Here is a 24,040-nt window from a genome sequence, read left to right as displayed (position 1 = left end):
TAGCCCTGGAATATCTGCCCTGATTTTAGGTGAAAATGCAGCTAGTTGGTCACATTTTTGCCCAATCTTCATTATATCACGTCACAGGAATTAATCTTCATTCCTGCTGGAAAAAACGCATGAAAAATAATCGAGGCACTGCAAAATGATTGCAAACGCCTACGAGGGACTAAAAATATGCACCATTGTCAATACGAACCGCATCAGTTATTATTTCTGTACTGGAGTTTGAGAGCTGATAATTTCACATTCCAGCATTAAGCTGAGGAGTCCAGAATCTCTACACAAAATACAAATCCTTTTAGCAACTAAACACTGCATATTCTTGTCAAACTATTGTTTTTCACTTGGTAGGAAATAGCCATGTTATGAGCAGAGCCTTAGCAATGGCTACTTTCCATTCATGTTTTCCCAGCCACATCCTCTTTTTTCATCCAAATTTTTGCTTGGCTGACTTTGACTTTTTCTGTACTTCTCAATTTTTTTAGCTGGATATTATATGACAATCTGAACATTACCTCCGTTCAGGCTGCTGTGTATTAGGAAATCCTGGGTGCAGGTATGGACTGTAGGCAAATTCTGTTTTCGTGGAGGCAAAGGATTGGATTTGAACTGGGCTCCTCCAGCAAGAAGACGGGCATATATGAAATAAAAAGCCCTATAGAAGATGTTGGAAGGTGAATTTTATTGCTCCTGCTGCTGGCATATGCATTGGAGGGCTGAAGGTGATGCCTGCTGCAGGAGGGAAGCTCTCTATACGGTGACCCAGCTGGTCTTTAGAAAACCTAGCCCATAGGTTTCCCATGATGTGTACAGGATATTGTCAACAACACTGGGTAAAACCAGTATTCCTCTTGTTGTGGCAGTCATGCAGAGGTATTGGGCTGTTCTTGGCAGTAAGACTGTGAGCACATAACGTGTGAACAAGCTGCAGAGGTGTTAAGTGCGTGGTTAAGTGGTACGTAAGTATATGAAGTCAGGAGTTATCACGTGTTCACAAGAGACCTGGAAATCACAGTGTGGAGTTTAGGAGCTGTGTACAGCACAGTCTTGTTCTTATCACTGTTTCTGGGCAAGCCTGGCTCACCGGGGACCCTGGGGTAGCCCTGGCACGTGTTGGTTGTACAGGAACCATGAGGTGCTTCTGGGATGAGATGTCCTCAACACCAGATGTCCACCAGCAGCGAGGCCGAGGAGTGGGTGCCTGCTGGAGACACTGCCCTTCTGCTCATGGTGACAATTTTGGAAGCTGTGGAAGACTTTGGGGAGCCAAAATAAAGTCATGACTGGTAAAATCTGTGAATACAGCAAAAATAAGTGGAAAGGTGATGAGAATAACGATGAGAAAACAGACCAATAGGGAGTTGTTCAAATGCATTTTTACTATAGCCACAAATAACACTATAAACTGGACCACGTAAGGCTGTCCACAGGTGCAAATTTTGATTTAATCTAGTTAAAAAAAAAAAAAAGATAATTCTCTACATTTTTTAGAAGACATCACCTGTGAGTGTTTTAAGTCCCACTGACAGGCTAGTTGCATGGATGACATAGAAATCCGGCAAGGGAGAGGGTCGTCTTTTGTGGATCAGCTACAAATAAGAATGACCTCACTCAGACTCATGGATCGTTTTTTCCTCTTTAAAATGGCAATAATGCCCTTTGCACCACTCTCAGGAGAGCTGTGGGGTAAGCACACTATGGCCTTGATGTCTGCGAATGGGAAGGCAATATACTTTAAGTGTGAAGTGCTCTGCTGCAGCTTTTGGAGGGGTTGGTGGTTCCCTCTGGAGAGATCCTTGCTGACTTGCTTCTCCCTCTTGCAATTATTTCACAGTATTTATGTCTTTCCATCAGGATACTCTTTGAGATTTTATTTTATTTTTTAAACAGAGGTGCTGAGTGCTGCCAAAATGAGAAGAAGACTCGTGTCTTGGTAAACCACTTGGTAGATCCCTTTGAAAATTAAGTGCATATACAGTAGGTATGGGGGTGACATCGCCTCCGTTTGACTTCTTCATGTGTTTGGGCCTCCCTGCTGCTCCTGCAGCCTGTGCAAGGCAGTCGGGCCCAACCTTTGCCTTCAACCCAGTTTCTACTTTGGTGTTCTCAGTCCATCAAGGTGGAGCTCTGACAATATGACTTCACCTTAATAGTAACAACAACAGGAATTTCTACTTGAGAAGCTCCCACACCAAAACGCTCAAAAAGCTGTGCTGCGGTATCAGATGGTGTTATAATTCAGAGGCTGGATAGTTCATTGCGTTTTCATCCTCATTAAATACATATTAAGATGGGAGTTTGGATCGTCTCTAGGCTCTGAGGGATTTCCTGTGCAAACTGAGGGACTTCTGCTGACTTGGGACAAAAACCTTGAAAATGTCTTCATGTTTTGGCAATCTGAAAGGATTCAATCACATAAATTTTGGAAGACTTTAAAAGGAGAGATAAAGATATCAGTGTTAGAAGACTTTTAAAACATAAACTCAGAGTAGACACTTCAAATTCTGAATTGTAAAAATGTGATTAGTTTTTCCCCATCTGATATTTTCAGTTGCAGTACCCTAATTGCTTGATCATTTTCCCTCTACCTTGACTATTCAACAACTCAGTCCAGCTGCCCGGCAGAGTGGCAGACTTACACTTGTTACTGGATGCTCTCCTTGCCTCCAATTTCGCAGGTCAGCTTATAACAATCTTTACTACTTTTCACTTCTGTATCTTCCACATTTGTTCATAGATGCAAATATCAGAAATGCTTTGAATGACAACATTGCATTTAAAAATATGGAGATGAGGATCTCACGAGGATGATCAGGGGCCTGGAACATCTGCCTTATGAGCAAAGGCTGAGGGAGCTGGGCCTGTTCAGCCTGGAGAAGAGGAGGCTGAGGGGGGACCTGATCAGTGTCTATAAATACCTCAAGGGAGGCAGTGAGGAGGAGGGGGCAGCCTCTTTTCAGGGGTGGCCAGCAACAGGACTAGAGGAAACGGCCACAAGCTGAGGCACCAAAAGTTCCACAGGAACTCATTGAAAAATTGCTTTCTAGTGAGGGTGACAGAGCAGTGGAACAGGCTGCCCAGGGAGGCTGTGGAGTCTCCTTCTCTGGAGATCTCCCAAACCTGCCTGGCTGCCGCCCTGTGCCCCGTGCTCTGGGTGTCCCTGCTGGAGCAGGGGGCTGGAATGGATGATCCCTAGATGTCCCTTCCAACCTTAAGCATTCGGTGTTTCTATGATTCTATGAGCTCAGGATTTGCTCTGCCTGCAAAATTGCACAGGGATAATTAAGTGAACTGCTCTGCCAGCATGTTATGCTTATTTGGGTTGAACCTGTTTTCAGGCTTTCGGGCTTCATCCCAGTGTTTATTGTGAATTGACACTGCTTGTTCCACTTGTTTTCTTTGATACATCAGTGTTTGAACAGCAGCCACAAGAAGTTTGATTCTGATCTCAGGCTAGCTCTGTTCTTCCCAGCTTCATGACACCAGCTCTGGGATTTGCCGGCTTTTGGAGGGAATTCTTGGTTGGTGACGCAGGTGGGAAGGAGCCAGGGAGCTGGTTTGCCAAGGCAGGCTTGGGTGAGGATGGATAAATTTGGGGTGAAAGGAAGGACCACTGACCACATGTGCTGTTCACACAACTATGATCAGAGGCCAAAGCTTCAGACATGGAGATTCAGCTTAGACACCATGGGAAAACTAAAACAAGGAAGGTCGTGGAGCTCTACAAGGGAGGTGGTGGTTGTTTCACACCAGTGTTGGAAATTGAACAAAATAAGATAGCTTAGGCAAGCCTTTCCCCAGCACATTGCAGGTGTCACTGCTTCTGAGGTGCAGGGGGATTTGGCAGCTTTTTCAGGTCCTTCCACCCTGATCTTGGCGAGTTGGTGCTTCAAATATCTTCAGCTCCACAGGCGGGTCCAGATGAAGTATTTTCTGGCGAGCCATCAGCAGGTTAAGAGCACTATTGGCACATCCTTTCCTGCAGCTAAACTGCTGCCTTTTGTGCGCTGCACTCTGTAATTTCCCGAGTTTCTCAACTTGTGTACAACACCAATAGCTCTCGCCAAGGAAGAGCCACTCTGAAAAAGTGACAAGGATTCTCAGAAGAGCATTTCACGTGCTTCGGGTTCTTCATTAGGGAAAACATCTATTTTTAGCTTAAATGGATGTTAATTTGACATGTGCATTTGAATAACTGAGCTAAATTCTTGATTTTTTTTTTGACATTAATACATATTAAATGACAAGTACCTTTTGAATACTGTTATTTTCTGAAATGCTCTTTCTCTCCACACTGCCTGATAATAAAGTTGAATGCAGGGCACACGCCTGGAGCTGGACTGAATTTCCAGCTCATTTCCATCTCCAGGTTACCTGGCAATAATAGAATAACAACAACAGAGGCTGCAAAACATTCCTAACTTGGCTGAGCCAGATGACTTTTTTTATGGGGCTGGTTATTCACTGAACAAGAAATATTCATGGATTTTTCATAGAGGACTGAGCATGCATGATGGATTTGAGTGACAGCCCAAACATGCCTGACAGCTTCAGAAGCCATCAGAGTCTTCAGAAGCAGCTTTAAAGGTTTCTTTAAGGCTTCACTGTGCCTGTCATGCCAGAGAAAAATTCAATGCCCAATTTGACTTAAATTAATAATTTCAACAATTGCTTTTGTTCCCCACTGCCATGAATACACAGAGGGTCAAATGTAACTTCGACTCTACATCAGCCCTCACAGCTCTGTCTTGGAGAATGTGAAACATGAGGGTTTAGTTCCTCCTTTGAAAAAATATGGAGGATTAGAAGGGAAAGGGAAGAAAACAGCAATCTCTGTGTCACAGCTACTTTTCTCAGATGAAGGCACTCAGTCTGTGCTCACCTCACCTAAAATATTGCCAGGTATTGGCTGCATGCTGCGTTGCAGGGGGATTTTTCTAGGATTTTTCTTCAAGAAAAAAATCATCAGGTAAAACATGACCCTGACGATAATCTTTATATGTGTCCTCTCCTCTTGCTTTTACACACACACACATACTTTCACTGCTGAATTTATTTCCCTGTAGCCGAGGAAGGGAGTCACTCACTGCCACTTTTCCCTCCACCTTGTGTCTTGTCCTCACACCACATTGCCTTCTTCAGTCCCTCCTGCTTCTCTGTAGGTCCTCTGCTCATGTTAGAGGTGCTGAGTCCAAGGCTGCTTTCATCAGGGTCATCATGCTGTGAGGTAAACCCATGCTGAGAAGTGCTGACACGATGCTCCCCAGAGCAGGGCTATCCACTGGAGATTGAGGCTCTGATCCAATAAAACATCCAAGGTTTCCTCCTAGAAGAGTCTTAGTGGTGGCTCTTACATATGAGGAATCAGAAGATTAACACTGATTAGTGCCATATCCCGAAAGCTGGAAGACAGTCCCCTTAAAGAAAATATCATAAACAGAAACCCTGCTGTGATTTACTCCATAGGACTTTTATTGAGGGCCTATTTTTTTTTCTTAGCTAGCTAAAGCCCAGCACAAGTTAAATAAAGTAGCCACATGAGTATAAGTGGGTGCCCAAGCCCAGCAGAATAATCTGTGCTTTCCTTCTTTCTCTCCAGCTATGCTTTTCCTCTGCAGCTAGTGGGAGTGTGGCTCTCCACAACAACAGCGACGGCCAGAAGCAGCTCATCTTCTCTCTCAGGACCAAACGCTCCATCCCAGATAAATATTTCCTCTTCCTGGAGGTTTTTTTCGTCTTCTCGGAGGGCTTCCTCTTCTTTCCAGAAAGCTCTCTCCTCCTCCAGGAGAGCTTTTTCATCTGCCCATAGGGCTATCTCTTCCGCCCATAGGACTCTGTCCTCATCCAGAAGGACCTTGTCTTTCTCCCAGAGGAGCTGATCCTCTTTCCAGAAATCTTCATCCTTCTTCCAGAAAACATTGTATTCCTTCCAGAATTCACGATACTCCCTCCAGAAGGCTTTTGCTTCCTCCTGAAAAACCTTTTCTTCCTCACGAAAGGCAGTTTCTTCCTCCCAAATGGGTTTTTCCTCCTCCCAGAAGGCTTGGATGGACATCCTGAAAGCTCCGATTTTTTCCCGAAAGCCCTTGATCTTCTCCCGAAAGCTCTTCATTGTGTCCCGAAAACTCTGAATCTCCTCCCGAAAAGCTTTCTCAGCCCAGAGCTTCTTGACGAGCTTCTGCTGACGACAGTTGAAATAGGGAAAGCAGGACATGGACTCGCCCTCACGCTGGTTGCTGATGGAGGGGACCGAGGCCAAGCACAGCCCAGAGCCTCTCACCCTGTGGCCCAACAGAGAGAAGAGTGTCAATGATGATGCCACCAAAACCTGTGGCATAACTGCCTTAAAATACCATTCTACGGCAAATAAAGACATTTTCCAAGAGCAAAAATAAAAAGAAGTCCTTAACCAAAATTCAGATAGAACAAATTGCTGCCATACCTGAACCTGAATCTGGGCTGTGAAATACAAAGGCCAGGATTATTCTAGGTTATTTTCCAAAATGATTCCAGGTACCTATGGTCATGAGTGTGGACTTGTGCTGGGACCAGCCTGTGGCCCTGCCGTGCTGAGGGACACGGGTCTGCCCGTAGCTGCTGGTGTCTGAGTCATCTCATTGCTTGTCCTTTCACAAAGGCCCAGGTAAGACCCTCCCCAAAGAATTACTGTTTCCAGAATCACAAGAAACTTAAGCAATGAAAACAATAATCTAGTTTGCTGTTTGCTTATTGGAGTAATAATTTTACAGCTATGATTAAAACTAATTACTTAGTTATGCTATCTCCTTATATTTATTATGATTTACTGTAGAGCACCTCCAGCTCCATAGCAGGGAACTGGTTGCTTTATGGATAAACTCTCTTGTTTATTAAGACACTGTGAACCTGTCTGTCCTTCACTGTAAAGGCAGCAAAGGCCTCGGGGCAGCAGAGGCAATGCAGATAGCTGCAACGTGCCTGATCTCAGTGAGGAATGAGAAGATGCTGAGAAGATGAGCCCAAGATGCTCTGGTTGCCAGGACCTGGCCAAAAATTTCCTCCTGCACAGCCTTTGGAGCTCTGCTCCCATGGGTCACAGTCAGGAGGTGACACCGTGCTTGTGTCCTAGGCCTCTCTTCTCCTTACACAAGTTTTTCCTCTCCCTGCAAAGCTGAGCTCAGTCACTGACAGGGACAAACTCTATCTTCTCCCCTGGTGTTCAGGTATGGCCAAAGTGTCTTTCAGTGACATCTGGCCAGTTGCTGCTGCTCACCTCCTCTTCAGTTACTTCAAGAGCCTGCAGACGGTTGGCTCCACCACAGCAGCTGGAATGAACTATCCCAGGTAAGAAGAGGGCACCTAACAGAACGGTTAAAACAGAGGAGAATTTGGGTTCTGCTGGTTTCTCCTAGTGCTGCTGCTAGGCTCCTAACCCTATCTCTAGCGGCAGAAGGTGCCCCAAGAGATCAGGGAGAAGGAAGAAAGCAGAGCTGTCCACCTTCACTCTCAAGTTGGTCCGCAGCCCACCAGTTTGCATCCAGTCTGCGTGAGGATCCCAGCAAGACGTGGTGTGCCCGCTGAGCTGGGCTGCCTGAACTGGAGGCAGCAGCACCACACCACATGCCATTAACACAACCACTAATATTCTTGGTCAAGTCCTTCGTAGTCTAGATAGGTATATACCTCCACATATCCCACGGAGTCACTGTCCCTGGCAGTATTCAGGAAACATGTAGATGAGGCACTTAGGGACATGGTTTAACAGGCATGGTGTTGAAGGTTTTACAGTTGGACTCAAGGATCTTGAAGGTCCTTTCCAACTGTAATGATTCTATGGTTCTACGATTCTATGTTCTGTCCCATTTCATGGGCTCCAGCACAGCCCTGCTGAAGCTCTGCACTTCCAGAGCTTCACAGGTTTGCACTCACTGTGCTTTTATTCCTTGCAGTACAATGAGGATGAGGCAGATTTAGGGTGGCAACTTGTGCGTTGAGGATTACATGTTAGGGTATCTTCCCCAGATCAGCAGGAGAGTCACATTTAGTGGAGGACATAACTGGTTAGTGTTGGTGATATATATGCTGGAACTGACTCCAAAAGCCACATATAAGGGCCATGGCAGAGCACATGGGATTAGACACTTCTGAAGGATAATTCCAGAGAGTCTTGTGTGCAGAAACAGGATCTCCTTGAACTGACCACAGGGAAAATCCAAGAGATGATGCCCTTGGCCCTTGGGGTCAGGACCTGAGCCTTCCTGTGGGAAGACTGCCCTGCACAGCAATTTTGAACAAATTTATTTGCAAAAACAGAGCATCTTGAAAACATGGCAGATGGGGAAGAACAATCCAGAGTCCTTGCCAGGGCATTTCCTCTCCCCTCCCTTTCTATGCTGGTGGTGACTTCCACAGATCTCCTCTCCTAGAAGAAGGTGCCAAATTACAGATGACAGTCTCTGCTGAAGCACTGCAAGTTTCACCACTGTCTACTGAAGGTATATCATTCTGAAGGAGAAGAACAAAAGAATCTAATTCTACAGATATCTAGATGGAGGAGGAGAAGTGTGGATTCTGCTCCCTGCTTCCATGCCAGTTTATGTGTTTTATGTGGAACAGGTTTTGTGTAAAAGTCAGAGAAAGACCAGCTAGGCTGTTTTACAAGGCACAGAGAGAACTGGAGAAGCGGCACAGGAATAACTGGAGAAGCAGCCCAGGGTGTTGGTCACTGGCTCAGTTTGGGCCTGGGATCTGTGTTGTTATCACAGAGCACAGAGACTTGCAGGTATTCCCAGGAGGCATCTACTGATTTAGGCTGGATAATAACTCCTCAGGATAACAGGCTTGACTCTGACATGCAGGAAGCAACTCAGATGCCTAAACGTAGGCACCCAGTGCCCTTTGAGATGGCTGAGAATGTATGACATGTCTGCACATGATCTGGCAGAAAATGTCAGGTAGAAGGCCTATATTCTTTAGAGTTGCAGCTGAAAGCTAGAGGAGATCCCTAAGGCCTTTTAGAGTATGAGGCACCTATGCATATGCACAATTCCCACATTTAACTCTCTTCCTTGTTTGTGTGCATAGAACTTCTTCTGGATCGGGCCTTAAGAGGTTATCAGACATGAGAATCCATCACCAGAATGTGCATCAATAATACACATAAAACTTTGAGAGTTTTTTCTCACATGGCATAGTAAAAATATCTCCCTTTCTTCTTTTACTGTGCTCCTGAGGCAGGCTTATAAAGATGAAGGAAAATTACAGCAGAGTACATTTTTCAATTAGAACATCATTAATATCTCATAGAAAAGGACTAAATTATACCATTTTGTTCCACAAGTTTGCAAACGTTCTTTCAATTATGATCAAAATAATAGTTGCTGGGTTTATGCAGACACCTCTAAAATGCAGCACTAGTGGCTAGCAGGGCTGATGAGACAGGTAGAGTGAAGCCTTATGGATAGAAGTAAACTGAAATTCATAAAATTACCTCTTTACTTGGGGAGACTTTCATTATTTCTCATGCACCTATCATCTCTAAATATAAAATGAAAATGAAGACCCAATTATATCTACCAAATGTGGTCAAGCCACTGAAAAGCTTAGCTGTTGTGAAATCCTGAGAGGGGCACACAATACTTACACGAGTGCAGTCCTTATGGCAGCTGGGTGTCCAATGCCCGCTGCTGACACTGACCATCAGTCACCTATAGTGATGTCATTTCACAAAGTTTAACACCACTGAGTCAAAGAAGGTGATGCTCTGCAGAGCTGAATGGTGCCGCTGGCTTTCTCAATGGGGTTTTGCTCTGCGTTCATCTTGGTTGCTTCTGAAGAACATCCAGCCTTGGTTTATGGCTCGCTCTTCAGCTTCCTTCCTGGAAATCATGAATAGGCATTAGACACATACTCAGATCATGTTGTTACACTCATATGTCTGAATGAGGCACCAATGAAAATGCTGTTGTGTCTTGCTAAAACAAAGATGAGATCCTTTTCAAAAGTAAATTGCTATATTCAAAAGTACTTGCTATAAATGAATATCCTGAGTTGCTCCAATGGATTGCTCCTACTAAAGTCATTGGGATGAAGTGGTGGATTAAGTGGATTTGAAACTCAGTTTTGTATAGGAGGTATTTCAATCTGGATTTAGATTCCTGTTTTTGAAAGCTTGGTCACTAAATCTTCTCTGTGGACATATGCAATGGTTTCATTGCATAAACGGTTTGATGCTGTAAATATGTTTTGCTCAGTTCAATAGCTGATAACGCAGAATGTAAAACACATGCTTTACTGACATGATATTGATCCTATTTTTATGTCTAAATTGTAATCACATTTAGAGAAGGCTGTTTGGTTTCTGTTTGGTTGTAGAATGATGAAGAGGGTCTTCCAGATTTCAATTCTTCATGCTTCTCCATTTCAACACAAACTTCTTTGTAAACAAAGAACACAACACAACACAAACTTCTTTCCCTGTGCCACATGCTCTAGGTGTGCCTGCTTGAGCAGGAAGGTTGGACTAGATGATCTGTAGAGGTCCCTTCCAACCTTAAATATTCTGAAATATTCTGAAATATTCTGAACCATGGAGGTGGATTTAACTCAGAGTGTTTTCACCTGCATCCATCCTCTCATTGTTACCAACAAGAAGCTTCCTTGGGAGGATGAGCTTGATAAAACATTGCTTTCTGGCATATCAATAGAAAAAAAAACCCACGATTTTCCTTTTGAGGCACTAGAAGTGAAAGCCCATTGCAGCCCTTCTGGGGGGAGCAAGGGCCAAGGGAAAGAACAAGCCATCCCTGGGATGTCAAAATTTTGCTGTAATCTGCTTATGGACAAGGACTTTCCCAGGTGTTTTCTGCCTCTGAATCCTCCCATGCTCCCACCTCCCTCCGCAGGGAGGATGCTGCTACCATAGCGACCACTGTCCTAAGGACACAGAAATTCCAGAGATTCCTGCACCACTCTCTCTTGCCATCCACTTCAGGCAATCCTGGCACTCGTCTGCTCTCCTTGGTTATACCACAGAAACATTGAGAGATCCCAGTTGAGATCATACGTCCAGATTCTTTGAATGGCATGTGATGCAGAGGAGAGGTCACGAGGAACATATGCGCTTAGCAAAGAGTCTTCACTGCTTCACGGTGAGTTGAATCACCCTACAGACTCCATAGATTGCATTGAGTAGATCTTTGCTGGTGTTAATGAGAGCTGAGGCTCACAGCTGGGGCTTCTTGACAACATTTAGATACCTACAATTAGGAGCTGAACCCTACAGAAAGAGCCCAATGGAGGTGGGACTTGAGTCCAAGACCCTCCTAAGTCCCAGTTCTGTAAGCCAGTAGGTGATAACAATCAGCTATGTTAGTGTATTGAGCGTGTGTGTTCAACCATTTGCCCATTGAAGGCTCTGTGTGATGAGGTCAGTCATTGCTCTTTGGTGATACCAGCATTTCTCTATGCACTGAAGACAGAGCAGTGGTTCCAAGGCAGTGGGTGACTCCTCTGTGGTGTTCAGGGTCTGTTTCCAGCTCTCCTCTGTGACCTCCATCACAGTCCCTGAACTCACAGGCTTGTGACTTCCCGTTTGTAAATAGGAACACTCCTGCTTCACAGGAAATAAAGGTTGGGTCGTGAGCTTAGAGAGAAAGCAAAGCGTGATGTTGCTCCTGTTCTTTGCTGGTTTAGTTTTGTCACTTGGAAGTTTATAAAGTCTGACGGTTGCTAGGGTAGATGAGCCTTAGATGCATGAACACGGCTACAGGTAGCTCCTGTTCCTTCTCTCTGCTGGAAAAGAGCTCTGTTGCCTAAGATAAAGCAGTACTTGTCTCCTCAGGATATGCGGTCGCAGAAAGCTGAAGGTTGAAAATCTCTGCTTGTCTCATGACCCACCTAGCTCCCCTGTCCCCTCAGCACCTGACTGCTGTTCCCAAGGCCGTCTCTCCTCTGACCAATCCTCTTCTGTTCCTTTCCACGTTAAAACAACAGTAATCACTTCTTGGACACTGTTTATATCGTCTTGGCTAGATCGCCTCTCCTGCCAGGGTAATATGGCACATTCCAGGAAAACATTCCAGGGAATCATGTTCCTGGAAATGTTATGGTGCATGAGAGAGCTCATTTTTTTATTGCTGCAAGTGCTCAGGAATCTCAGGTAACTTGGAAAGCAGATATTTTTAGAGAGAAAATGAGATGAGAGGAGTTACAGAATCACAAAATACCTTAATCTACTTTAATCAAAGTCCTCTATAACTCATAGCAAGTCAAGTCTATGTCTGTGAAAGAAACCTTGGGCACCTTTCAGTGGTTAATGAGTTCCCATTTGCGGTTACAACCCCGTGTGGTGAAACCTAGATCAGGGAAACAAATACATAGAACTTCATCAAAAAGAACACCATTTAGTGTCCTTTTCTTCTAAGGATGTTCCATCATCTGTATTATCTTACAGATAGAGCAATATAACACAGCAAGGCCTTTCCACACACAACTCCACATATGTGGCAAGGCCATTCACCTTCAGAAACAACAAGAAACCATCTCTTAACCAACCTATTCCAAATCCATTATCTCAAGCAAAAACAAACCAAAAAACCCACCACCACAGACTCTCAACTGGTTAGTTAAACTGTTCTTAATTTGAAGTTTCAGACTAGCTTATATCAGACCAGATGAAGTGTGTGTGTCTCTGATAGTGATATCCCTTACCCTAGTAAAAAATATTTCCTATTGTCACTGAAATGCAGTTCTAGACTCTCACTGCTCTAATAGCTAGAAAACAGCTTCTATTTCATGGCCTATCTGTACTCTGCCATTCCAAATCTAGTATTTTCTTTCTATATAAATACTCTTATTTTTTTTATCTCTGATATATTAATAGGTTTAACCTCTAATCTAGCCTCTTAGTCTTTGTCTTATCAGGCTAAGTTAGCTGAACCCCATACAGTCATCTAAAAAGAGAGATTTTTGCATGCCTCTGTCTTTTCTAATATCTTGTCTTCTTTATTTTTTATCTGCTGTTCCTATATGTCAGGAGGCCTTACATGATGTTTAGGTCAATCCATTATAATATCTTGGCAAATATTGATACTGTTATTTTTCTAATGCTGAATAAATTAAAGTCAGCAGCGCTGACTGGAAGGACTCCCAATAAATTTTTATTATTCTTATTTATTACAGTAACCCACAGAGTCATTCAATGAATGGGGAAAGGTCCATGATCTCCTATTTCACAGCTCAGAAAAAGAGATCAGATACAAAGTGCCTTCACAGCTACTAAATTATGTTCTTATGCAAGACTGAACAGCAAAGCCTTGTGTGCAGGGAAAAGCTCAGTGTATATTACAATTCATGCAGCCTCAAATATTCTTGAATATTAGATCTGCTGCACTGACTACAGAAAAGTGTCACACTCTGTCTTCATAATGTCTTTCCTAGCCTCCCAGATAATCTCATCATGTCTCATGACATGCTCACTCAATCAGCTTGGATAATGGTGAGTCTCTAGTCCTGAATTTTTCTTAGCTGTTTCTGTTTCCCCAACTGTAATCCAAAGAAATGGCATGGGGCTACACTCAGCACTTCAGGTCTCGTATGGAAATAGCTCTTAAAGGTATGGGTTAAATGTGGAAAGCATTGAATAATCCAATATTTCTGCAGAAGACCCTGAAAATGATCTTTATGTGCTGGGTTTCTCTGTGGACCCTACTCTCAAGGCCAAATCCAGTATCCCTAAAATCTAGCTTGGAATATGCTACTTGCAGTCACCAGCCTGTATGCCAAATGTCTCAGTTTCTCCTCTTTTCCATCTGTGACTAAGAAGGGATCAATGTGCACAAGCACCTTAGTCTTTCAGTCTGCTGCTGATGCTGGGGCTCCCAGGTAGGCTCTGGGAACTCATTTGTGCATCCAAACACCACTGCACCTTCCTCTTGGACATCTTGTCCCCTCCTGCACGGCCCAGAGTCAATCTTAGAGCACAGTGCCATCTGGTGAGATGTGAGGCACTCGTGTCACCCAAGCAAATAAAGTCACATCTTGCTGTAGACAAAAGCAGAAAAATACTTGGGGCAGTATGATTAGCAACTTCATCTCAAGTGGCATCTCTGAAACTTATTTTCTGCAGGAGAGACAATGACAGGCCTAGCATTTCACCAGAAATGGGCTGTTCGTGCTAGGAAGTTGCTCGCTTATGTATCAGCCAGGGGCCTGATTTCCTGTGGTTTGGAGCTGTTAGCCTCCTAACCTGGTTTTCACCCAACTGTAACTCAGCCTAAAATGGTATCTTTGGCATCTGAAGCCCAAAATACAGAAAGTTACTGAAGAGCTCTGAAAGGAGCCCAAAATACAGTGGTTTTTCCTTTGCCATACCAATGCTATGCCAGCTGTGTAGAGAACTGCTATCACCTCCTGTCTGTAGAGGAACTTCTTGGAGTCCTCTGGGAATCCAGTGCTCTTTAAAAAAGACTCACCCTTTGGAGTCTTCCCCTACCAACTTTGTGTTCACAGTCCTTCCAGGTGCTGTATTTTCCCACCTCAGCATCTCCTCCATAGGTAATCCTTTCCTCCAGCCATGGCCCATGCTGGTGTGACCCTTCTCCTGCCCTGGTGCTGCAGCTGTTTCCACACAGACACCCTCTCCTCCAGGTGTTTCTGCTCTGGTCTTCTCCGTCCACCCTGATATGGCATGAACTATGGCCATTCCTCTCAACAGACTTCTTGGTGTCCCCATCTACTCTTCTCTCCCTGGACCATTGTGGAAGTTGGTGGGTAGATGACTATTGTAAACACCTAACTAGATGGCTGATTATTGCAGTCAGCTCCAGCTCAACTCACCGTGCCTTTCTTGACTGTAGTCACCTACACTTTCTGCAGGGTTTCTGCTCTAAAACCCTTTCTGTTCTATCTTACACCACAAAAGCTTTATGATATATTTGTGGTTCTGTTTTCCCTTGAATTACATCTACAAATAAGGATACTAGTCCTTGTTTTCCAAGGAGTATTTTCAGTTCTGTTGAACAGATACTATGTCTAATGTATGATATGTTTTCCAGTGGTGTTAAATGTATTGGCAGGTGAAAAAGTTATAGTTTATAAATGAGAAAACGAGGAAAAAAAAATGAAAATGCACATTTTTTTCTTCTGCTGCCAGTGGACTAGCAGGTTTTAATTATGTCTGTGTATAGGTGGAATATTAGCTCTGACCTGTTGCTTCAAGTGCAAATTAAACCACTAATTTAGGTTTTCATATTTTATGCATAGAGACTTTACAGTCTTTGATTTTTTTTTGACCTTTTTTTTTTTTTTTTGTTAACTATGTTTTAGAACTGAGAGGCTTATTCACACTATTATATTAAATGAGGCATTTTGCTGCTAGGAGACCTTAGCGTTTTATTCAACTGTGATAATTTCCCTCATATTCTAGCATGAAACACAATTAAGATAGAAATATTCAGTGGTTTCATGATGAGCTCTTTTCTCCCACTAATTTTTTTTTTTAGGGAATCCCAAAGGATTTCCAGAACTTTTCGTGTTGGTCTAGCACACAACATAGAGGCATTAAAAAAATATACGGACCTCATCAGGATCTTTGGCCTTATTTTTCAGGTACTTCCACTCTCTATTATTGCAAGTGGCAAGAGCATGGGAATTTCTTGGTTAATATTCAGGACTTATGAGTAAATTTTGCACACATTAATTTGGCAACTCATTACTTTTGGTGGCTAAGCAGGGGCATTGAGAGTTGGGGATTTTGCATCAGTCTTTTTATTATTCCACAGCAAATTGTCTTTACACAAAACAACTCACGGTCTTATCTCCTGAATTACCAGCGGGAGAGAGCCTGTGCTGACTGCAATTCAATAAAAACGAGAGAACATTATTTTCATTTCAGGAAAGCAGCAGCCACATTGCTAAGCAAGTCATTTCTTTAGTGACTTTTTAAATACTAGCATTTTGGTTCAGTCCCACTGCCTATGGAAACATGGCTTGCACAGCCATGCTGCAACCCACTCTCCAGCTACTCCCCCTAACTCTTGAAGCTCTTTGTTGGAATCGAACAGATTTGACAGAACATCTGAAGACTCAAAGATAAAATCCTCACCCGTGCACCAGGCGAGGCCACCTTGCTGAATGCCACCAGGGCAAGACCCTGGGAAATATCTCCGGCTGCTTTCCCAGGATTATCTCCTGGCATTTGGGACCTCTGTAGCCACAGCTGGTGCCTGTGTGTCCAAACTCTCCTTTCCCATGGTGACACGGTAGGAGAGCTTCTGCTCTGCTTGTGCACTGTGTCTTCAAAGCACCAGAGCAAGGTCCTCCAATACTCTGATGGAGGGAAAGCTACAATGGCATTGCTCTATCCCATACATGAGTTTTCCCATTAGGTTTCCCAGCACCTTTTGTCCCTTTCCTACTTCTTAGGCCTGAATTACCTTTTGATAAACTGTCTTGAGTAAGGAGAAGCATGAGGCAAGCATGAACCATGGCATTTTCTCATTTTCTCCCTTGCCTCTTCAGCATTGGCCAAAGAAACTGTCATGGATAGCAGCAAATAAAGCTCTTTTCCTTAAGACGGTCTTTTAGGAAGGAGTGGAGGAATTGAAATATCCCCGTCGGCAGGCTTCAGACAGCTCTATAATTTATTGTGACAGCAACACAAAGACATCTCCTCAGCGACACGGCTGAGAAGAAAGCCTCTTGCCTGCTTCTGTCTCTATCAAGAGGCTAAAACATTTCACAGGCTCCTTCACTTATAGAGCTCTGCAACTTCCAAGTCATCCCACGTTGAGCTGGAGTGGAGCTGGAGCCTGTAGCTTGTCTAGCTCATGAGTCTTCATGGCCTTCATGCTCCTTTGGATTAGCTGGGGCCAGAAGTGGCCCCATGGACAACTTGCCACTTCCATTTTTTTTTGCTGTGATCTTTGCTTGTGATGATTGAATGTTATAATTTCTGTGATCCCTTTAGTGGTCACTAAAATGCTGGTAGGTCAGTACTGATGATTGGTTTCCCTTGTGCTAGACAGCACATTGGTCAGCACATTTGTGCACTTTCTGCCTTGAAAAACAGAGGAAAAGAATAAAGAACAATAGATTTCTTGCCTGTGGGCTGTTTTTATAAGTGGTACAAGCCTTTTTGTAGAACATATGAGGAAAATTTTTACTAGAAAAGATAACTTTTCCAATTGCACATAACACTTAAGAGAACAAAGTCAGATTTTTCCCATTTCAGGGCAACAAACAAACACAGGAAATGGGGTACCATCTTTATGTGTGTTTTGATTTCTGAGTCATCAAGTGCAAGAAAGCCATAGGCCAAAAGTACTCATGCCATATAGAGAGAACGCAAACCAAAAATAAGACAGCATTTCTACAGAGACTTTTCCCTCTTCCCACACTAATCCCTAAGTAGCCATGAAAATCTCTGGTGAGCACAACAGCTCCCAAAAAGCACTTTGTCCGGGAATCACAGATGGGTAACATGTGGATGTAAAAGCCTCTACTGGTCTTAGGAGGGTCACTGAAATGAGATAATAGTTTCAACACCTGTGACTTCACCATGCATAGCACCATTTCCAGCTCTATCCATGTTGCAAAGACCAGGAAGAGGCATGGGAAGAGCTATTTTGTCCTTTGGGACAAGGAGCCTTATGGTAATATTGAAAAAAGAAGCCAAGCCTGCACAAACCCAAGCTGTCTGGGTTTGGCCACTCAACTGGCCAATCTCAGGCACAGAGCATCACAGAATCACAGAGTGGTTGAGGTTGGAAGGGATCTCTGGAGATTATCTAGTCCAACACCCTGCACAAGCAGGGTCACCTAGAGCACATTGCATGTTGATTGCATCCACGTGGGCTTCAACCATCTCCAGAGAAGGAGACTCCACAACCTCTTTGGGCAACTGTTTCTCACATTAAAGAAGTTTCTTGTTATGTCCCTTCATGCTGTGCCTCTTCCACTGCATGTGAAGAGCATTACACTCTTCCTGAGGTGTTTCCTTCTCTTTCCTTACTCATTGTGTAGAGGAACTTGGTTCCTTTTTTGATCACTCAAATAAACCTCTGTTAAGGGCAATGAACACAAGCCTTAGACTCACTCTTTGCTTAGGTGTTAAGCTGCCTTCTAAAACTCTCCAGGGTCTGGGATTTAAAGAAACATTAGCAGAATCCTAATTTTTTTTTTCTCTGAAATGATCTTGCTTAGCCGAAGAAGCAGCTATAATTGTCATTTTACTACTCTGTCCTACTCTGCCCACCTCCTGCTCTTAACTCCTTCCCAAGGATTTACCGATGCCTCCTCACATGGAGTTCATTGCTCTTGAGAGTGCCAAGGTGTCGGCCTGAGAAATGAGAGATCTTTTTTGTTGTTGTCCTTCTATCACTTTCCCTGCTGATAGTTCTCATTATCTTGCAATAAAACCCCACACTTGCTATTATTTGGTGGTCTTCTCATAGTGCCATGTCCTGGGCTGGTACAATAGCTCTCCTTGAGCCAGCCAGCCCTTTTGGAGACTGCATGTGGGGTGTGCACATGCACAGGAGGGCAGAAAGCTTCAAAAAACTGTGGAGAGTATAAGAACCAGGGGAAGGCACAGCATGGGCACGTGGCTATTCCATTGCACATAGACTCATGGAATTATTATGGTTGGAAAAGACCTTCAAGAACATCAAGTCATGTATTTTATTTACCCAATGGCATGCAAAGCTGCATGCAGCTTTCAACTGCTAGCATTTTCTTCTCCTTGCAAGGTCCCAGCATGGGTGCCTTTTTTTTTTTTTTTTTTTTTAACCTGGGAATTATAATTCTATTTGTAATTAAGCATGCAAACCTGACAGCTGAAGGCAGGGCTGTTCCTTCTCAGGCACTTCAGCAGCTCCCCGCAGATGACTAATGCAGCAGGTAGCCTTTCCTTGTCTCGCAGAGCCTCTTTGAAAATGTTTCCTAACTACACGTCAATCCTCATTAACAACGGCTGCTTCTCCGGGAGCCGGGCTCCCCTTGCTCGTGCACGGAAACAAGTGCTTTCCAGAAAGACATTGCCACCTCTATAATTACCCCCTGGACCCCAAGCTGTCACCTGCTGGTGGGAAGCGAACCTGGCCTCTAACCTGACATGCACCCTGCTACTGCTGTGACATTGGATATACGGCTTAGCCGGCTCTGCAGGTTATGTATGTGGCAGGTTTTTGCAAAGAGCATTATCAATCGCAGAGATAGGCAAGAATTCCACATAGTGTGAACTAAGTAGTTATTCTTCATTCTTGATTTCTGGAAAAAAAACTATTTTTTCTGTAATAAAAGCTTTTGCAAATCATTTTTTCCCCCTTTTTCTCTCCCTGGAAGAGCCACCAGCCTGCGGGGTCCTTTGCTTCCCCCTGCTGACACGCAGCCACCGCGCAGGGTGGGCTGCGGTTCCAGCCAAGAGTGGGAGTAGGAGAGCGGCGCGCGCCGGTGTGCGGAGCAGCGCGGGAGCCGGGAGAGGAGCGGGAATAGGAGCTGCCGAGATCCCACCTGCAGTGCGCGGCGCCGGAGTCTTCCTCGTTGACAACTTCATCCTGCGGTTCCTCAGCCCCATCCTGCACCCATCGGGGTGACCCAACTTGGCAGCTCTCAGGTAAGAGCAATTTGCTGGGAAGTTGGTGGTGTGCCAGGAAGACTCGTGGAAATGAAGCCAACAAGGGGCTATGTGGCTTGTCAGGGAGAAATTAGCTTTGGGTATCGGCTTGGGATACGATGCTCTGAGTATTTTAGAGAGAAAAGAAATCCCTTTGTCAGTTACTCCTGATTTCCCAGGCCCCAGAGGGACCAGGTGAGCTTTCCGTGTCTCAGGCAGAGTAGGCAGCCCTTGTGGGTCCGGAGCCAAGTTTAGGGAATGCCAGAGGATACTGTGGGTTGGAGCCAGGTTTAGGGAATGCTGCGGGATGCTGAGGCTCTGCTGTGTCCACCAGCCCGAGTGAGCACAAGCAGGGCTGAATTTGGGCAGAGAGGGTTGGTGGAACAGGACAGAGGTGGAAGCGGTTCCTGTTGGACTGAGATACAGTGGGATTTAGGATGCACAGGGGTCAGGGATGTCCTTTCTGGTCAGCACACCTCTTTTGACCAGTGTAAGCCTTGTGATGAGGATGAGGGAAATAGTTCAACACTAAAACTGCCTGAGCTCAAGGAGGGAGCAGCAGGACTCCACTATGGGCTCTGCCCACTGGTGCTCACTGGGACCAGCACCGAGATTTTAGATCCAGCCCTGCAGGACATGGCACGAGTGGGAACGACTCCGGGGAGGTCCAGATCTGACTTTTCCCAGCCGTGGATGAGTTTTGTTCAGCACGTGCTCCCAGCACTCCGCAAATAACCTGGCCAGCCCTAGTCCGGGCTCTGAGCAAGGAGTGGACACCCTCGCCAGGCAGTTCCGTATCACACTCGTGTGTGAAATGCTCCGTGTGGGGCCGCGGGCAGGGCGACTTACACCTCCCCTTTGAAAACTGTGCATGCAGAGCTGACGTGCAGCCATTTCTGGGACCTGTCACTAGATGGGGATCTGCTCACATTTACTGAGCCTACCTCTCCTTTTCCATTACTTTTAAAAAAATATTTATTTATTTATTGCATAAAAGAAAGTAGATTTGGATAGAGCATATGTTTTCCCCTCTGCTTCCACAAATATTGCATTCCCGACCACACACATTTTCTGCTGATAAAGATTTGAGACTGAACCAACTTTCTATTATGGCACCAGCTTGGTTAACATGGCTTCCATAGAAGTTACTGCTATAAAGTTAATTCTGGCCATGCACATTCATATAAGGACTAATGTTATTGATTTCTTTGTATAATTTTTAACATGCAACTTGCTAGGAACCCATGCCGTACCAGAATTAATACCTAGTTTTTCACTTTCTAAGAATAAATCTCTGACAAGGATTTTGAGATAAAACTATCATAATTTGATTACAAAAACTACTTTTCTCCCTCCAGGTTTCCCTGAGCACCTAACAGTGCATTTGTTAGGAACAGTGAGTTCCTGTAGTACATTTCCTTCCTTACAATATTTGTCAGTAGTTGCCATCTACCGGCACAGCATTTGCTCTTCAAAAGCATCTGAAGAAGGTTTGGTGGCCTGGAGAGAAGGGTTTGCCCTTCCCAGGGGTCAGCTAAATGCTGCTCCCGTGGGTCATCTCCAACGTAGGGCATCGCTCAGCATGGACAGAGAGGCCCACTGAGATTTTCAAGGGTTACTGACCAAGTAGGATGCCTGGGGAAAGGCTCATCCCCTGCTGCTTGTGTGGCTGCTCGCGAGGGGAGCAAGCCAGACCTGCCTTGACTACTGCCAGCGTTGCCAGCAAATCAATTGCAATGCTAATGGTCACGGAGCAAACCCCATCCCCTCTCGCAATAGAGGTCAGGCTGGGGCTCAGGGCAGGTGAGGGCTTTTTCCATGTTTCATATGTGCTGGATGACACTCAACTGGCCAATGCTGCCCTGTGTCGAGGCCTGAGATGCCTAGTTGCTTGCTCATCCCTCACAGAACCTCATAAAAATTCTTCTTTACAAAGAGCTACTTTCTAATCCAGCTACTTTTTAATGAAAGACATCTTGTGCTGGGCTCCATGTGGTTCTCTTCACTTTTTTTTATGTTCCTCTTCAGAATTCCTCTCATTTATATTTTTTTCTCACCCTTCACCCTTTTTCTTTACCTAATTCACTTTTATTCACTGAATAATCTCCTCAGAGGTTTGTGTCATCCAGTGAACCTTGCCCTTGTCATTGAGTTTTCTCATAGAGGCTCACCACACTCTGTGCTGACCTAATCCCAATCAAAATGAAAAGAGATCCTTTTATAGTTCTCAGACACACCGAATTATTAAGTCTCATCCAGCCTCCCTGTGATCCTGAAGATCTTTGCATTATTCAACACATCTTTTCACTGGGTCTGTGTATTAAGAACTGGCCTCGTCTGGCAGCCAAGCACACATTTCTCTCCTGGGCACGAATGGGACTCTAGCAATTTGGCCACCGCTTAGCAGTCACTTTTGGCAGATGTGGACACCTCCACTGCATCTCCTCTATTTACTGAGAAAGACTTAAGTCCTGCCCTGTGCAAACTGCATGTGAGGAGTGTAGCAAAAAGCAATGGGAAGGTTGAGGAAAGCAAAAAAAAAGGCTTTATGTTGCTGCAAATTCTGCTGGGGTGTCAAATGCGTCAATGTGTCAGTTTTGATGCCAGCATCGCACAAGACTCCAGCTCCAGATGTCATTTGACCCCAGGTATGTTGCCTTCTGCCAGCCATCGGGTTTGTGGTTGCTTTGGGTTTTTGGGGTGGTGAAAGTCTGCTTAAGCATGCGGAGTGACTCTAGGTCAAGATTTCTTGTTAATTAAAGATATTGCTTATTCTTTTCATGACCATATTTCTCTCTGTGTCCCTACAGACAGCCCAGAGGTGCTTGGCCATGGCTGCTGGCCTGGAGAAGGCCTGTCACCGGTGCATATCTAAAATTGCCAGCAATGGTAAGGCAGCTCTGCGAGTCATCTCCCTGCACATTTATAAAGCACTGCAGCCAAGACAGTTATATAAAGAAATTAAGATCCCACCTGAAGCTGCCACTGAAGTTTCCTTTTCTGATATCCTTTCTGAAATATTTTCTTTTCAAGACAATTTTAGATGATAGAGCAATGATAGAGCACAGAATAACAACTGTGTCTTTAAAGCACCTATCATTGCACTTGTAGTACTGCAAACCAGTGTAAAACTTCAAACACATATAAAAAGCATAAAGTACTTAAAAATGACTTCAACAGAAAGCCTAAGCAATGCTGTGTTTTTGTCTTCTGATCTGAGAACAAATCTCTTGTTCTGTTTCAAGCAGTTTCAAGACCAGCAAAAATATATACAGCAAAACAACTAGATAACAGCGGTTATAGGCAATCTGGGAATGAATGAACTATTTCCCTAAAGCAAAATTAATGCCAGCCTGAGTGAAGTCTCTGAAAAAATGCTCAGGTGCAAGACAAACTTCCCTGGGGCTTCTGGTGGGCTCTTTAGGACAGAGTCTTCTCTCTTCGGCTGACCTGGTCTTATGTGACCATAGGTTTAATAATCAGCTGGTTCACTTGGCTCAGGGTAAAGGACAGAAGCTGAGCATGAAGAGATGGCTGCTCCTCGGCCCAGATCAACAAGCAAGTTGCTGCCCCCAGAGGAGCAGTTCTGCAGAAAGCAAATCTGTCCCGGGGCTGCATGAGCCCAGGAGAAACACACTGCAGTGATGGGGGATTTCATAAGACCAGGAATGCAATGGAGTTGGCAGGAAGATAAAATCCAAGGTCTTTAAGGCAACGTACTCCCTCCAGCTGTATCCTGCTTTTCGCTCTGAGCTCAAAGTGCCTTTTGCTTTTACTTTCAGGCAGTAACAATTTCTAAATCTACTCAAAAACGAGAAGAAAACTTCTTAACATATTTAACTCCTCGCCAAAATTAATACTTTGCCCACACAAATTACTGTCAGTCTATAGCTGCTACCTTGAGGTCTTTTATATTAATGGTTTTGGCTTTACTTGAAAGGCTCCCAAAGTTTGGGATGAGCTTCTATTAGTGATTAAGCCACTTCTGGGGAGCTGGGGCTGCCCCCCATGCTCCGCAGGGAACAAGCATGTGCTCCAGTCCCTGCTCCTACCCATTGCAACCAAGATGTCATCCTTCCCTGACGGTCCTGTATCACCATAGGGACTTTAACAACGCCTGGGAACATGTGTGATCCTTCTGAAATGTTTCAGAGGGATGGAATTAGTTCTGATCTCCTCTGTGCTCTCTCACCTCAGGCATTTGCAAAAAGTTACCCATCCAGAAGCAGGAATACCATTCCAAAGAATTGGCTACCTTCAGGTTTTCTTTACATTTACATTCAAAATCATCTTGCCTTTGCTATTTTGATCAGATCATCTAGACCTGATTTGCTGATCATTAAAACACAAGTTTTCACAAATTGCAGGTTCACCTAATTTCACATTTTCTTGTCCAATATATAATTTCCAAACAGCATTTCAGCATAGCCACATATGTGTACC

The 24,040-nt window shown here is 44.4% G+C and overlaps 1 protein-coding gene across 1 annotated transcript; it reads right to left on the bottom strand.

Moving 5' to 3' along the window:
- Positions 1 to 5,602: 5,602 nt before the first annotated feature.
- Positions 5,603 to 9,659, bottom strand: CCDC70 (coiled-coil domain containing 70). The gene is made up of 2 exons (XM_026053306.1): positions 9,626 to 9,659; positions 5,603 to 6,284 (listed from the first exon to the last, which is right to left on the bottom strand). The coding sequence occupies exon 2, from the start codon at positions 6,215 to 6,217 to the stop codon at positions 5,603 to 5,605; it is 615 nt and encodes a 204-aa protein (XP_025909091.1). The 5' UTR covers positions 6,218 to 6,284; positions 9,626 to 9,659.
- Positions 9,660 to 24,040: the final 14,381 nt, after the last annotated feature.

This window comes from Nothoprocta perdicaria, unplaced genomic scaffold (genome assembly GCF_003342845.1).
Source record: "Nothoprocta perdicaria isolate Ctin4 unplaced genomic scaffold, notPer1 scaffold_98, whole genome shotgun sequence".
NCBI classification, from domain to species: domain Eukaryota; kingdom Metazoa; phylum Chordata; class Aves; order Tinamiformes; family Tinamidae; genus Nothoprocta; species Nothoprocta perdicaria.
The sequence above is the reverse complement of the archived record's forward strand: the minus strand, read 5'-3'. Positions and strand labels throughout refer to the sequence as shown.

Excerpts from the sequence above, each read along its gene's own strand:
- CCDC70 (XM_026053306.1), bottom strand. The coding sequence starts at position 6,217 with ATGTCCTGCTTTCCCTATTTCAACTGTCGTCAGCAGAAGCTCGTCAAG.